General features: G+C 40.6%; 1 protein-coding gene across 1 annotated transcript; it reads left to right on the forward strand.

Annotated features, from left to right (window-relative positions):
- Positions 1-304: 304 nt before the first annotated feature.
- Positions 305-16,071, forward strand: si:ch211-140m22.7 (uncharacterized protein LOC570370 homolog). The gene is made up of 7 exons (XM_059342299.1): positions 305-448; positions 660-725; positions 3,050-3,155; positions 9,751-11,007; positions 12,321-12,384; positions 14,731-14,855; positions 15,768-16,071. The coding sequence occupies exons 2-7, from the start codon at positions 681-683 to the stop codon at positions 15,797-15,799; spliced, it is 1,629 nt and encodes a 542-aa protein (XP_059198282.1). The 5' UTR covers positions 305-448; positions 660-680; the 3' UTR covers positions 15,800-16,071.
- Positions 16,072-17,448: the final 1,377 nt, after the last annotated feature.

Here is a 17,448-nt window from a genome sequence, read left to right on the forward strand (position 1 = left end):
GATACACACACTCAGCTGCACATTGCATGTGGAACACAAAGGATTTAAATTAAGTATAGACTATTACTATAGCTGGCATCCATGACGATAAAAATACATAAAATTACAAAAATTAAATGTCTGAGTTCTTCAGTTGAACACATGAATGATTGAGTAGCCAGAGCCCAAATATCACAGTAGAGAAGACAACAACACTGCCAAATATTGCCCACATATATATAGGATAATAACTGACTGTTAGATAAATAAACTAGAATAAAGAGAGAAACTGATAAGTGACAACATGCAGGGCTCTGGTTAGGAAGGGGGCGTTCACTGTCACATTCATGCGTTACATAAAAGGTGAGAGACGTTCACTGATCCCGTCCATGCTGCGGGGAGCTGATCTGGAGCTCAGTCCACAACAGAGAAAGAAGCATATAATAGTCTCAGATCGTTTTATCAGAAGGTAACAATCAATATACACGTGTTTTGTACAAACTTTCAGTGCAGGGTGCGTTTGGTGTCACTCAGACAGGGTTAGAGAGTTTGGCTACTCTTTTGAACTGTCACGAAGCTAGTATAATGTTAACTAACTAAAGATACACATTTCAGGTATTCTAACTAAACTAACCGTTGTTTGTATTAATATTGTATTCATGGTATGTGTGTGTGTGCAGCTCAGCAGGCTGAAGTGAAAGATGGCGGCTTCCTTGCTGAGGATAGGACGACTGAGCTGTGTCAAGGTAACATCATTTCTAGTGTTCACTTTAATATATTTTGTGCCATTCGCGTGCATACTTGTTCATGATGATGATGATGATTATGATTATGATGGTGATGGTGGTGGCGGTCTTGACTGGATTATCAGTGTTTGCTGTGTTTTTGTCATCTTGCAGTTAGCTTAAACAGAACCACGTTATTCAGTCCTAGAAGCTAGAGTGATCTCAAGCTGAGTGCTTTAAAAATGTATTTATTTAAATGAAAAGCTGAACGTGAAGCACAAACTTGAGCAAGTGATTGCAGACTGTTAGTTCGCTGACTGCACGCCTCAGTGGAGCAGGCTGAGAGCAGACACACAGGCCTGAGCTCGACTACTCTACTGCTCAGGAACTGAACTTTCTGAGTGTTGGTTAATTATCACACCAAGTTTGGGTTTGAGCATGGCCATCTGTGTCCACTGAGCATTCACCAGGAGGGTCTTTACACTGTAAACCGTCCTTCAGTAAAAGTGGGACTGAGCATGTGCTTGGATGGGACTCAAGGGTTGTATTGTTTGTTTATTTTGTTTTTACCTTTTACACCCCACTGACATACCAGTTAGACACTCAATGCAAACTTCTTAGCAGTCAGACACTATTCAAACTCCCAGACTTTATTTTAATTATTATTATTAATAATAATAATAATAATAATAATAATAATACCTTTATTTATATAGCACCATTAAAAACGGTGTTCACAAAGTGCTTTGACAGAACAAGCATGGATAAAACTCCTGCAAGAATAAGAAACCAATAATGAAGAAAAAAATATGTTATATATATATACATACACACACGCATACCACACAAGTTAGAAGGACCAACATCACATGACTGCAAGTCTGTAAAAATGTGTTTTGAGAAGTGATTTAAAATAATTCACCGATTCAGCAACCCTCGGGTCCTCAGGCAGGGCGCTCCAAAGTCGAGAGGCCCTGATGGCAAACGCCCTATCACCTTTAGTTTAGAGCCTCAACTTTGGAACAGCCAGAAGGGACCCAATTAACCTAATTGTCAAACTCTGCCTCTAAAGATACAAAAAAAGGTAGGGAGGAAAAAGATCAGTATAAATATTGATAAAGATGCACTAGACGGGTAATTTGTTCAAATGGTGCAGCCATAAAAAAAAAATTTTTTTTTCTCCATGTTAATATCATATACTGTTGCATCCATTAGAGCTGACAATGCTGTTAGTGTGGAATACAAAGTCTTTTTTTAACCTTAAACTACTTAAGGGGACAACTATTCTGTGGTATATAAAACCTCATCATTACAGTTTGAGTATTAAGCATTTTGATGTGTATATGCAAAAATATGAACATAGACAGGCTGTTTCTCAGAATCTATGGCGTCATTCCTGATGCGTTTTTCTGCAGCATCTTATCAACCAAGTAGACAGACCGATCTTGGGCATTTCATATGATGGCAAGAGCATAAGAGAAGCTCCAAGACTCTTTGCAAGATAAGCACATCATGTTCACTCGGTAGACGAGCAGTTTTAAAACTTGGAAAAAACACTTAAAATCATGTGGTCTGTCCCATAGACATTACCCTTCTGTCACAATAGGTAATCACATTTGTGGTTAAACCTAGTCTAACCGAGGATCTACAGTTAAAATAAATTAATCTCCAAAGTTAAAACTCTTTCACCATGTGAGATGTTATGAAGACAGTATGCGCCAAACTGTAGTAATATTATTAAATTAAAAATGGCCTCATCTGCTACACTTCAGTTATCACTAAAAAGTGGATCGCGGATAATATGACAAACTTAAACTATTAGAAAAAAAATCATGGCTGTTTTGTAGGATTCCTCTTGCTATTTTTACTTAGGTTAGTGCATTTAACACAATATTGATACTTCAGGAGATTGCAAGGTGCTTTACATGTAGTGGTTAGACTGATTTTTCTTTTTGTGACTCTTCATATTTTTTGAGAATAATGCAAAGACAACATTCTGTGCCATTCCTCTGAATCACACATGTGTGTGGACCTTTTTTTATAAGGTAAATTTAGCATTTGTCTTGTCTAGCTGAACCTGTGATTGTTTTGACACCTTAATCTGGTTCAAATTGGCACAATTTTTACTTTTTTGTATGAACCGTTAAGCCACAGCTTGGATAGTTTTATGGCCCGTGACAGTGACATCCCCCTGGTGAGCAGTCAGGTGAAAGTAATGTCAAAATGCAGCATAACCCAGTAATCATTGCAATGATCAACAACTGTAGCAGTCCTGCGAAGTATGCATTTTGTCACTGCAGCTTTTTAAGGTAAGAAAATAACAACCTAATGCTTTTTGTGTACAGTGTTTGCGGGCTGAGAGCTGGAGTACTCTGAGTAGAGCACCTGCAGCTGCTGCCCTTAGCACAAAATCCGGAGGTTCCAAGAAGCCTTCAAAGAAGAACAAATCCGGTGAGTTTCAAAGGGTCACTGCTGCTATTTGTGGCTTAGCCTTTATCAGTTCTTGAATGAAGTTCACTAGGTTTGATATTAAAGTAGGAGAAACCTGCAGTTTGTAAAGTTTTTGCATATTACTGTTGTGATAAATGACTTCAAAGAGGGAGCGTTACTATTTATTGCTAATGTAAAATTTCTTCATGTTTATACCAAATTTTGTGTTCATTTGGAAGAACTGTTGAACTGTGTATTGACCACAGACACAACCGTCTGACAAGATTTACCTAGTCCCATCAGATTTGTTATGGTATCCACTGTACTTGCTTAAGGGTACTTAAGTACTTATCTGCCTCCTACTGGCAATTTTATGGCACAATGTTGTCTGAAGATTAAACTGTAATAGGATCAGTCATTGGTGTCTGGTCTCCAGCACTACACCGTAGTCTGTCTCTCCTTATTCTAGTGAGAAATTTCAGTGTAGCAGACATAAAGCAGGTCTACGGTTGTTGTTTTTTGTTACCTCAGGTCAGATGCATCCTCCTGCCTGCCAGGCATTATCAACTCTGAAATGGTCTTAAATATGCGTCAGAACTTGAATTTTTCTCTTCTTATTTACATTAGATTATGTGACATCAATACAAATCTGCCCTAATTAGAAGATTTTGTTTAACAGTATTAATTCTCAGATTGTCTTTCATCCCAACACTGAGACTCTCCTCTATCCATTAATAGACATTTACTTGTTTGTTAAAAGCCTGAGGACATGCATATAAATTATGGTGTTTCTGCGGAGCTTTGATTTACCTGGAAAAAGTAAGTGCAATTACTGCTTGGTTTTGAGTTGGATTTTGTGTTTTTTATATGATTATTTCTCCCAAAATAAATCTAAATTGAAATCTAAAACTTTGTCACAAGATAAAACAGACATAAAGGAGTTCATTTTTAGTTATAACTAAATTTCCACCAAAAATGTGTAGTTACTCCAGTTAGGCTTTGTAGGGCAGTATAGACTGTTGATAGTGTTTGATACATGTGGAAAATAATTAATGTCAGAAAATGTCAGATTTTAATGTAGATATAATAAAATATTTACTCAAATATATATAACCATGCTATAACATTACAACAACATAATTACTTCACCACTAGCAGTGAACCACTAAACCAACAATGATTAAAGCTGCAAGCAGCAATGAATGAACCCTCACATGTCTGCCTGTCAGGAGTGCTGGCAGCACCCGATGCCGCAATGCATTTCCACAGCTGCCGGACAGTGATAGATTGGGTATATCACCGATATTGATATTGCATATTTGGTAGCACTTTCTATCTCAACAATTGTCTACATAAATGGTTTTCAAGGTGTGATTGGTGGGGTTGCTAAATTTTAGGGGGTAGGGACACGCCAATTGAATACCAACTGTATGTTAAGTTCAATAATACCTCACACAAAAGTCTACGACAAACAGTTGATTAGTTATTAAGGTTATTAGGTGAGTTACTTCCTGTTTTATTGCAAAACACCATATTTGGCTGCCATGCCACACCCACATAGTTTAATGAAAACTCATGCTTTTAGTAACTTTTAATCACAAAGATCTTAAGATGCCACTGTTACATTTAAAGTCATACGGATCTCTAGGACTTTGTTTAAGTGCAGAGCCTGGAAATGACAAAAGTATATAACTACAATGTAAATTCAAAGTGGTTGTCTTCCTGTTAGGTTTAGGTGTGTGTCCAAGAGGCTTTTTTGTGCAACTCTGCATGTTAAAATTCTGTAGGGGGTGCTACTGAGCTCATCTTGCTATCACCTTTCCTAGACTCATAAAACAATTACATTTTGTACCACTGGTGGATATATGTGGGTCATACAAGAGTAACATTTATTTTGTGAGATATGTTCTACTGTCATCTGACTGTATAACTGCACTACCCAACAGTTTTCAAGGTCAGACCCAGATATTGTTTACTACAATATTCTTTCCAAATTAGCGTTAGTTGTAAAGACATATGCAGGAACAATGCAACAAATAACATGATCCAGTATAACAGTGGCCCTTAGCTCTTGTGTTTGACATAGTTTGGCACACAGGGGAGATGTTACAGTAAAAGGTCATGAGTGAGATTCTAACCCACGTGACTTATGTCATGGTAAAAACACATAACATACAGCAGCTGCTTGGTAATGACTGCAGCATAACAGAGCAGTTGTGTAAACAAAGCACGTTTTCAACCTGCTTCTTTAATCTTTTGCATATTCAGTATTTGGCATATATGACAGATGGTGTGGATGTGTTTTTGCTTGGCATATGTTCAGGATATGAGGTGGACAACATTGGTCTTCAATTACTAAACAATAAAATTGTAAAGGTCTCTCTTTTTTTGATGAGTAAACTCACTCAGTATTATACAATAAAAATGCAATATATAGTAAAAATTGACAAACCATCCAACATGCTAGTTATACCCAAGAACAAAGGGCATGGCTCTTTGTCCCAGTCTAGTGTTAGCTACAAGGTCCAGTGTCCATCCTCCATATCTGAAGAAATGAAGACACACCAAGGTCTTATCTTTACTGCTGGACAGTATGAACCTCTTTTCACATCAAAAACGATATAGAGGTTGGATTGACCTCTTTAACTATTAGAGGCAATTGTGGTAGAAATATATACAGTCCGGAAAGTATTCACAGCTCTTCACTTTTTTCACATTACATTACAGCCTCATTCCAAAATAGATTAAAAAATGTTCCTCAAAATTCTACACACAATACCCCATAATTATGAAGTTAAAAAAAAAAGTTTGTTTGAAATTTTTGCTAATTTATCAAAAATAAAGAACGAAAATATAAAGTGAACATAAGTATTCATAGCCTTGTTTTTGTGTAGTTTTCCCATTCTGCTTTGCAGGACCTCATGTCAGATCTCTCCAGAGCTGTTCAATTGGGTCCAAGATCACGCTGTCACCTCCTTCTCACATTGTCACCTCCTTTACCATGGGCTTGTGGAACTGCCAATTTGAGACCTGGTTCAAACCTGATAAAACAGCCACCACAGCTCCACTCACCACTAATTACACACTCTCCCACACCCATCTTCCTTCTGGGTGAGGAGGTGGGACTGGCCTGCTAATTTCCAACAAATGGAATTTCACGCCGCTGCTGAATTCCACTAATTATGACACTTTGGAATACCATGCCATTGTAGTAACCTTGCCCCTGTTAAAGCTTACGTTGTCTACCGTCCACCAGGCCAACTGAGTGGCTTTTCAGACGAGCTAGATACCCCGCTGTCTTCTATACCTGATCATGACATGAACATCCACTTAGACTGTCCAGACTCTAATAACTTTGTCGTTAATTCATTCCTTTGACCTCCAGCTGGTCCACAGTCCTCCTGGCTTTTCTGGCTTTACACCCCTCTCTAAGAGTGTGGTATCCAAACTGTTGACATGTCCTACATGCTCGTTGGACCCTATACCAACAAACCTTATCCAATCCATTAGCTCAACTATCACGTCAGCTATCATATGCGATAAATGCACCCCTGTACCGCATTCATAGTTGCTCGGATAACACCTCTACTCAAGAGACCCTCTCTCAACCCTGTTGAAGTAAAGAACTATCGTCCTGTCTCACTTCTTCCATTGTTATCCAAAACTATTGAACAAGTGGTTGCTCAAAAACTCTCAGAATTCCTCCTACAGAATCTACCAGGTTTCAAGAGCGGTCACTTGACTGAAACTGCTCTGTCTGTGACAGAAGCCTTTAAAGAAGCAAGAGCAGCAGCAAAGTTCTCAGTTCTCATTCTGCTTGACTTATCAGCTGCCTTTGAGACAGTTAACCATCATATCCTCCTCTCTGCTCTCTCTAAAATGGGCATCTCTGGCTTGGCTCTGTCCTGGTTTGATTCCTACCTGAAAGGACGGTCATTCAGTGTTTTCTGGCACGGACAGTTGTCAACTTCGCCTCGCCTCACCACAGGGGTCCCCCAGCGCTCAGTGCAGGGCCCCTGCTATTAGCCATCTACACCACCTCCCTCGGTCAGATTATCTGCTCATGTGGCTTTTCCTATCACTGCTATGCAGATGACACTCAGCTCTATCTGTCATTTTCTCCTAATGACCCCTTGGTCTCTGCATGGGTCTCTGACTGCCTCTCTGACATAGCCACATGGATGAAGGCACATCACCTCCAGCTGAACCTCTCAAAAACTGAACCGCTGGTCCTCCACTGCTAAACCTACAATACACCATGATATCAACATCAAAATTGACTCCCTGTGTCTTGCCCCCACCAGGGTGGTGAGAAACTTAGGGGTGATGATTGATGACTAACTCCCCTTTTCCAGTCATGTTGCCTCTGTTGTCATGCCGCTTTGCACTTTACAACATCAGAAAAATCAGACCTTACCTAACTCAACATGCCACTCAACTCCTGACACAAGCTGACGTCATCTCAAAACTTGTCTACTGTAACGCCCTCCTGACGAGCCTGCCAGCCTGCACAGTGAAACCCTTTCAGATGGTCCAGATCGCAGCATCACTCCTAGTCTACAACCAACCAAAAAGGTCACATGTCACACTGTTGCTCATCAAGCTCCACTGACTACCTGTTGCAGCCACCATTAAATTCAAATCTCTAACTCTCTCTTACAAAGCTGTCTCTGGTACTGCACCCACCCACTTGAACTCCCTGATAGGCATATGCTACCTCACAACCGTTGAGCTCTTCCAATGAACGACCCCTGGCTCTGCCACCCGTTCGTTCAAGGCAATCCAAACTCTTTGCATTTGTTCCCCATTGGTGGAACGCACCAGTTCCTACCAGAGCAGGGGTGTCCCTCTCTAACTTTAAAAAAAAAAAAAAAAAAAAAAAAACTCCTGAAGACCCAGCTCTTTAGAGAGCACCTTCTCTCCTAGCACCACACGACAATTCTACTCCTTCAAGAATTGTCACTAGCACTTATTGCTGCACTAAATGGCTCTTGTCACACTATACCTTGATTGTTCCCCTTTTTTTTTTTGTTCCACTTTGGATAAAAGCTTTGTTATCCTGGCTGTGTGCTTAGGGTCGTTTTCCTGTTGGAAGATGAATCTGGAGGCTCTGGAGAAGGTTTTCATCAACGATGTCCCTGTACATTGCTGCATTCATCTTTCCCTTGATTCTAACTAGTGACCCAGTTCCTGCCGCTGAAAAAAAATCTGTGGGTGCTCTCTCATGCCCCACTTGTGCAAGTTTGTTGGAGTCCGGAGTGTATTTTACAATGATTGCAGCAAGGAGGAGATGCAAAATCATTCTATCCTTCATAGATCTGTCCATGTGATCTTTCTCTTGGGAAGGTCCCATTTGGTCCAGGCTCCCTGGGATGCTTGTTCCACTGCTCTTGACCTTCGACCTTCCTCTGCCAGGTTTTGAACTTCCTCCTGGATCATTGCTCTTCTTTTCCTGGGTTCTGCCTTACTCCACTGTTGGAATTGGGAACTTCCAAGGCCTTGTCTTCCTTTGCATGGTGTTCCTATGATGTCACATAGCCTAAACATGCTCTCAGCTTGTGCAACAGATTCGACGGCTGCCCACTCGCATCCTGATCTTGTAGTGACAACATGTCTGACTTGTTCTTCCTGGGAGTCTCTGTATGTTATTAAGACTCTGCACTTTGCTACCTTGAACTCCTCCACCACTGACAAGGGAAGCTGGAGCTGTCCTGATCTTATGTAGAGGCCTACTGATGTGAAGCTTTGAGGGATTCCCAGCCATTTTCTTGCCTTTCCAAATCATGTCCAATCAACTGAATATACCATAGGTGGACTTCAATCAAGTTGTAAAAAAAAAACATCCCGGGTGGTCGGTAGCGTAGTGGGTTACGCAGGCGCCCCATGTGTAGAGGCTACAGTCCTCGCTGCAGCTGGCCCTGGTTCGACTCCCGCACCGGACGGCCCTTTACTGCATGTCATTCCCCTCTCTCTGCCCCCTGTTTCCTGTCTCTCTTCAACTATCCTATCCATTAAAGGCATGAAAAAAGCCCAAAAAAATACATTTAAAAAAAAAAAAAAAAAAAATCTCAAGGAGGATCAGTGTAAACAGGATGCTCTTGAGCTCAATTTTGACTGTCATGACAAAGGCTGTGAACACATGAGATTTTTAATAAATTAACAAAATTTGAGGAACAAATGATTTGATTTTGAAATAAGGCTGTAACATAGTAAATTGTAAAATACTTTCCGGATGCACGGTTAATCATTTGCACATTTGGCTTTCATTCTGAAGGTTTTGATGATCACGTCATCTAATAACTGTCCCATTAGCTTACCAGTGTTGTCTTTTGGTAATCATTATTCAGTTTATCTCTATAAAGCTGTTGTGATCACGGTTTCAGTTGTTCTCTTCCATTTGTTGTTTTCTTGATGTGTTTCTACAATACATTTGCTTAATCCCTTTGGCCAACTCACAGGCTTGATATTTTTCTCTTTTCTTTTCCTGTAAAACCTGTACAAGTACCACCTCCCTGGTATATCTTTGGATTTTCTGTGTAAAGTGCATTTATAATAGATATTGTATCATTCAAAAAAATAATGCATCTTGTCTGCTTCCACTCCTCCTTCATCCTAGACAAAGACCAGGCTAAAACATACTTCGATATAGAGAAACTTGTCCAGCACAAGTCGTATGAATTTCCCAAGAAAGAAGTGTCTCCGGCAGCAGTTGCTGCAGCAGCAGAAGCTGCAGTTAAAGCAGCCACACCCTCTTCTGCTACACTTGAGGAGGTGGCAACCACCACTCCGGTAGAAGCTGCTACCCCAGCAGTTGAAGCAACTCCCATTGTTGAAGAGTCTCCTGCTGTTGAAGCAGTGTCTGAATCTGCATCAGCAGTTGAAGCGGCACCTGTCGTTGAGGCTGTTGCAGAAGCTGCACCCATTGTTGAGGCTGTTGCAGAAGCTGCACCCGTCGTTGAGGCTGCCGCAGAAGCTGCACCCGTCGTTGAGGCTGCCGCAGAAGCTGCACCCGTCGTTGAGGCTGCCGCAGAAGCTGCACCCGTCGTTGAGGCTGTTGCAGAAGCTGCACCCGTCGTTGAGGCTGTTGCAGAAGCTGCACCCGTCGTTGAGGCTGTTGCAGAAGCTGCACCCGTCGTTGAGGCTGTTGCAGAAGCTGCACCCGTCGTTGAGGCTGTTGCAGAAGCTGCACCCGTCGTTGAGGCTGTCGCAGAAGCTGTTGTTGAGGCTGTCACTGAAGTAGTTGCAGAAGCTGCACCCGTCATTGAAGCGGTTACTGAAGTGGTTGCTGAATCTGTACCAGTGGTTGAAGCTGTTGCTGCAGCAGCTATAGCTGAAGTTGTTGAAAGTGCTGTAGCAGCGGAAGTTCCTGCTGTTGAAGCTGCACCAATCCCTGAAGCAGCTCCAGAAGAACCTCAAGTTGAAGCTGCTCCAGAAATCCCTGCTGCAGAAGCTGCACCAGTTGTGGAAGCTGCTACTGAAGTTGCCCCTGCTGACACCCCTGTAGAAGCTGCTGCAGAGCCTGTGGTTGAAGCTGAAGCCGCCCCTGTAGAAGCTGCTGCAGAGCCTGTGGTTGAAGCTGAAGCCGCCCCTGTAGAAGCTGCTGCAGAGCCTGTGGTTGAAGCTGAAGTCGCCCCTGTAGAAGCTGCTGCAGAGCCTGTGGTTGAAGCTGAAGCCGCCCCTGTAGAAGCTGCTGCAGAGCCTGTGGTCGAAGCTGAAGCTGTCCCCACTGAAGCAGCTGCTGATGCTGCAGCTGAAGTTTCTGCCCCCGTGGAGAGCACCGGGGAGCTGGTGGACCCAGCTCCAGTCGTAGCTGAAGCTGCAGGAGAGGATCTGCAGGCGGACGCCCTTGCTGAACCAGTTGAACCATTTGAGGGTACACACTACAACATCCCTTCCCCCACAATCCTTCTCTTTTCCTCTGTGGACCCTGCAGTCTACCAGCAATCATTTTCATCACCATTTATGAGTATACAGTAGTTGTTTGTGATGAGCGTAAGAATAAACCGTAAAAGATACCTGACATCACAAACGCACTTTTATTGTTCTAGCCTTGCACAGGTTGTTCCTTATAGTCCCTTAGTGTTCCATCCATTTTAGCCTTTAACTCTCCAAAAATATCTTCCCCGCTTTATGCTAATTACACCCTGCCCCTCATGGCATATAGTTCAACTCATTGTCTGTAATTGTGCTGCTTCAGCAATCTTTCACATGATGCATGTCTTAACTGCATAGCATTTCACCTTGAGCCTTTTAGCATGGTTTCTTTCACTTCACACTTTTTCCAAACATTTCTTTTTCACTTACTAATGACTGCCTGCTTATTGCACTCATTCCTTTTTTCTACAATTGCCTTGTACTTTTTTCATAAGTCAATGTATTCTGTTCTTGCCACCATTTTTTGTTTTCTCTAGTCATACCTAACATACCATGTTTTCTTTATCATTCCCAGTTGTCTTTCCTGAGATGTTACAGCATGATAGAAATCATTCTGCAGCACTGTCTGTCTCCCCATTTTGTGCAGTGGTTTCATGAAACTGTTGTGCTTAATGTTATGTATTTGTGATTGTTTAACACTAAAGATAATGTTAAAGGTACTGTTTGCACTGGTGAAGGGGAAGGTTTCAGTCATCGTATTATTTTTTTACCTCAACTTCTCTCCTCCTCCTCCGTCCCTTAAACGTCTCACACTTATTTTGGGTGTTGCATGGTAAAAGTAATACATGTTTATTGTTGGGTATATTCAATTTAATGGATAATATGTAAATGTAAACTTTGATGGTAAAGACTTGGTGTGATTGCAGCCTGGTTGCTGTGTGGAGTCCAAGTTTAAAATTTTAAACTGGTTCTTCACCATTAAATGTTTTGTTTGACTACACCGTTGGCGACCTATACCATACAGCAGTTCTGTAAATATGTTGCCTAGCATGACCTATCACAGCAACCTTTTAACCTGTCAACTGAACTGACCTTTCACACGTTCTTCCCTATCTGACCCCTGTAGCTGGCTACTCTATCTACCACTCCTAGGTGCTGTTATGTGCATGAGGGTTACGGTTAAAACTGGATTGGTTGTTAATTATTTGTTCTATCCAAATGGACAGATGATATCCAAACGCATGAGCCTGGTTTATGAGTATTTTTCTGTGAAGCTAAATTCATTTGAGTTTGTTTTTTTTCTCCTGTCAGCTCAAATGGATCCAATTCAGAAGCTCTTCTTGGACTCCATACGCGAGTACTCTACAAGAAGCCAGTAAGTGTCACTAGCTCCACCAAGCAGGTTATCATTTTATCCCAGTTTGTTTTTGTTGTTTTTTGTTATCTCAACTTCATAGGGCTATTTAGCACTCTTCTATTATCCTAGCTGGGACTAAAACAGGTTAAGCTAGTTCGGAAGTAGCAGAGGAACTGTAAACGCATGATTAAAACAAGCACAGGTGTAGCTGGACAGCAACTAAGTGGTTGCTACATGTGAGTCAGGTTAGGTCATTAATATAATATGTGCAATATTTGGAAAGCTAATAAAGAAAACTAGCTTCACCAGTCAAATTTTCAGTTCAGCTGTCCACAGCTATGACATAATCCGAACTAGGGTATCAATGTACAGTGTGTGCTTCAATTTATATAGTCCAGTTGCACTTTTGTTTAATATTTGTCAAAGACATTAAATGGCAATGAGAATTTGTCATATAAGGCTATTACTGTACAACCCCCGAAAAGTTTGGACGTTGTCTAAAACAGACAAATTGCTTAACCTTTTGACATATCTTCAATTGTCAAAAGAAGACTTTGTTCATTCGTCCAGGTTCTGATTTATTTTTCATTCATCTCAGATGAGCTCAGGCCATAGAAGTGGGTCGTTTGTCTGGAAGTTGCTGACATATGGCTTTTTCTTTGCATCTCATAGTCTTATCTCTCATTTGTAGATCCAGTGCTGAAAAGTGTTGACTGACTCAAGTGTTTCACAGCCCATGTAGTAATGTCCCTTTTACAATCATGTTGGTTTTTAATGCATTGCTGCCCTTGGGGTCGAATGTCACAGGCATCCTGTTAGTTTTGGGCCTTGTCCCTTATGAGCAGGGATGTCTCTGATTCTCTGTCATTTTTAATTATATGGATTGTAGATGAATTCCATAAGTTATTTTAGGTTGTGTGTTGAGATAAATTGGTCTTGAACTGTTGGATTATTTGGCCATGTAATTTTTCACAAATAAGTGAACTTTACTCCGTCCTTGCTAGTGAACAACTCAGCCTGTCCAGGATGCTTCTTTCATACCCAGTCATGATGCTCTCACCTGTTGATGATGAACCTGCTTACCTGTGGAATGTTCCACAACTTAGGCCCCGTTCACACAAGGACGCTCGCGGGTGAAAACGACAAAATATTTTATCGTAAGTGCCTTTCGTTTAGACGGTGACGGCGTTTTGGGGGCTTAAAGACGCAAAAATCTGAAACCACCCTCCAAAGTGGGAAAAGTTAAATACGCTCCGCCGTAGCGTGTCCGTCTACACTGCCAAGACGCAAACTCTGCTCAGATCTGCTCACGTCACGTATGTGTTTACGTCACATACATGCTCCAGTACAGGGAAATAAACAAATGTGGGATTATTTCCATGCGTCGGACCTTCAAGCTGCTCTGGCAGCTCTAATAAACTTACAGGAGTCTTTCCACCAAATGTACAGGATATGTAGAGATAGTATTACTGAACAGAGAAGGATCTGGAATTACCTCTATCACATTTTGGATGCACCAATTCGTCGGAGGCAAGCCAGACGGCTGTGAACGAGACCTGGGAGATCTAGTGGATGGTGGATAACTTTGTGGAAGGAGTAGCTGATGAAAATGTGTGGCGTGAAAACTTCTGCACGCCCAAAGATGCTCTTATCGCTTTAAGTGATACCGCCTGGCTGCATACAATCGAATTTCACACACTTTTGCGTCACCGTATGCACGCAGATTTCCTCCCGAAAATGCTCGTCTAAACGAGGAATAAAAAGTGAAGACGCGACGCCACTTTTGCGTCTTCTGTTCAGACCGTCCTCGTGTGAACGGGGCCTTAGCCATGTTAAATTATTAATGTTTCATTTACATTTTAGACAGCGTCCCAACTTTTTTAAATTGGATTTGTAGTACTATTATTTTATGTTCTGTGGCACTTCCTTCTGATGACTTCAATCTTAAAAAAATGGTCATAAATATTTTGTTTAAATTTCTATTTACTCAATTTTTTTAAACAGCTGGTCACTGTAGTTTTTATCTACTCTAACTAGCTATAGTGAACATTTTGTGTGTGTGTGTGTGTGTGATCAGACTTAAAATGAACATGTTCCAAAGGATTTTAGTGTGGAAGAACTGAAATAATAAATGGTGTTATTGATAGTTTCAACACTTTCTAAACAACTAATCAAATCTCATGAGACTTAACAACTATTCCGACTAGTGAACTACAATAAATCATGATTCTACATCACACTTTTTGTGTGTTCCATAAAAATTACTTCATCTCAATCATTACAAAATCTGAATGTGCTCATTGTCAATCCTGGAGAAAGTGAAATGGGGATTTAGTGATAAGTGAACTGTGTCCTCTCCCTCAGGGCTGCTGGTGGGCTAATCGATGCAGGTTCAGAGTATGAGAAGGCATTGGCAGAGGAGGTAGCAAAGCTTCAGAGACTTTATGGTGGTGGAGACCTCACATCTTTTCCAGAGTTCAAATTCACAGGTGAGTCAAGTTAATCTATTATTTTGTACTACGAAAAGCAGTACTTTGCTGCAGTATGGTTACGGTTCAACAAAGCCTCAAACCCTAGTCAGAGTGACGGTGGTGAGCAGCTGTCTTCGTTAACCCAGGCTTTCTTCATCAGGCTCTTTGAATGAATAGTACAAAAGTACATTATGGTAAAAAGCAACAATGTTGCTGCAAATATGACAAAGACAAAGTTACCTATTGTGTAAATGTGTAAGATAATTATTTAACCACTTGATGCAAAGTCGATGCAATTCATTCTAACATTCTTTCTGCAGCTTTTAAATTTGATGCAGCAGATTTCAACGTTATGCTCAAGAACTGTCTTTAGATCTGACACTGTCCCATAATTAAGGATATGTTGAAATGATGGTTTAAGCCCCAAATCAAAATGAAAGTTTTTAATTATTTAGCAAATAGCCTTTTTATAGGAGTTTTATTTTCGAGCCAACATTACCAAATGGCCAGGGAACACGCATTCAGCAGTAAGGACAAATGTGCAAATAAAATGTTTTGCTCAGATTTTCTGCATTACTCATGCAGGTTCCTGGTGGCTTTACTAAAGTAACATGGCCAAAAACTTTGCACATATTCCCTCAGATGACCATCTGTGTGGCTAATAATGTTCAGAGAGCACATGGCTCCACCTGAGGCAGGGATGATGAACCAAACAATCCTGTTTGGAAAGCTGTGCTCCCTTTTGCTTTTAATCTGCTGGTGAAGTTTTAGTGATAATCAACTGTGTGAAGTCTTGTTGTCTGGATGCTTTGTTGATCAGGTTTCAAATATGTAAAATCTGAATATTCTCAGACATTAAGCAGCATAAGGGACTTATGCAAGTATATACAGGAACAAGCACCGTTAATATCTCTACTTTGTGTTTTTCAGAGCCCAAGTTTGATGAGGTTTCCCAGAAGTGAACATCAGCAACTGAACTTTTCTAATGTCGCCTTTTCCCTGTACATCTGTGTTAACAGTCTGCTAAATGTCAGTGTTACAACAAACTATTGCCTCTAGCTTTGTGTGTGGGAATAAAGCTGTTTAAGTAGCTAGGTATTTTAAGGGAATGGAAGCTAAAGCATTAGATGTACATTTTTGGCAGACAGAGTGAACTTAGAGCTGTGAAATAAGCTTTGTGTAGATTGCTCCATGGCTGAACTGTGTGTGAATAAAAACAAGAAATTCCAGTTTATATTTGTCGTATGCCTTTCCCTGTCGCTGTTAGGGAACATCAACATCACAAATGATGTCTTTATGGTGTTATATTTTCTTTTCACAAAAGCGGAACCCATATGGCATCTAAATGTGTTTTATATCTCTATATACTGTATATCTGTAGGGGAGACTGTGGCTGTAACACATTCTGTCTTACTTTAATGTGTCCACTACAATAAGTATTGCTTCCAATATCTCCAACTATCTGCATTGTTACATTGTGTCAACCTTTCTCTTACTGCTTGGCCAAGTAAGTGAAGAATTCAAATACACAATTCCAATAAATACACATAAAAAAAAAAACTGGAACATACATTAATACCCAATTCCTAATGAGGTCTAACTCGCTGACTTGCACTTATCAGATACTTTGAGTCTGCTGCGATGGCTCACACTACTGTAACGATGACAAAGCACATCAAAACATACAATAAAAATATTTGTTATTGACAACCTGTTTTTCAGCTGTAGAATCTTCGCACAAATCAATCAAAAAAATCTAATCAAAATTACTTTATTCATCCCCAAGGGTAAATTCAGTTAGTCTGGTAGAATCTCTGTTAGAATGAGACAGCCTGATGGCTGTAGGAGAGAAGGATCTCTTGTATCTCTCCGTCCTGCTGCAACGGAGAGAGAGGAGCCGTCCACTGCTGGTTTTTTTTTTTGGTCCATAAAGGTTTTGTGTAGCAGATGATCTGGGTATTTCATGATGGCTCAACCTGGCTCCAACCACAGAACCAGCTCTTTAGACCAGTCTGTCCAACCGCCTTGCATCTCTGTGTCTGATGCCGCACAGAGCTACACACAGCTATACATTTTTACATGCAAGGTCAAAAATAAAGTGCAGTAAAGCCTGCAGTATCCCAGCACACTAGCAAGGCCTTTAGCTGACACTGATGCTACTGAATGTATGCTAGCTCAGGATGAGGAGGTATGATGGGTACAAATGAATCAAATAAACCTTTGTACATTTTATGATAAGTTTTTTTTTTTTTAAAAACTCAAATAATAATGAATGGATTTACCTTTTGTTATAAATGACTGATAACTAGGTCTGAAGACCTGATTATCATAAATTGGACCTCAGTACAATAATCTGTTAGTGGCCAATGGAAACAATGTTTTAGGATGGTACAACGTGGGCTAGTGCTGCTTCTTTGCATATCTTGCATTCATCATGGGTGATCTAAGAGGATTAAAAGTTCACAATAGGAAATAGAATTAATTTGTCCCTTTTCAAAAAAGTAAATGTTTATGTTGCAATGTTACAAAAGACACATTGAACTGATAAAGAACATAAAAAGGATTGGGTAGGATGTGTATTATTCATTTAATAGCAAAAGAAGATATGTTG

This window comes from Centropristis striata, chromosome 10 (genome assembly GCF_030273125.1).
Source record: "Centropristis striata isolate RG_2023a ecotype Rhode Island chromosome 10, C.striata_1.0, whole genome shotgun sequence".
Taxonomy (NCBI): Eukaryota; Metazoa; Chordata; class Actinopteri; order Perciformes; family Serranidae; genus Centropristis; species Centropristis striata.

Excerpts from the sequence above, each read along its gene's own strand:
- si:ch211-140m22.7 (XM_059342299.1), top strand. The coding sequence starts at position 681 with ATGGCGGCTTCCTTGCTGAGGATAGGACGACTGAGCTGTGTCAAG. Across the intron at positions 3,156-9,750 it reads TTCAAAGAAGAACAAATCCG|ACAAAGACCAGGCTAAAACA; the intron begins GTGAGTTTCAAA and ends CCTTCATCCTAG. Across the intron at positions 14,856-15,767 it reads TCCAGAGTTCAAATTCACAG|AGCCCAAGTTTGATGAGGTT; the intron begins GTGAGTCAAGTT and ends TGTGTTTTTCAG.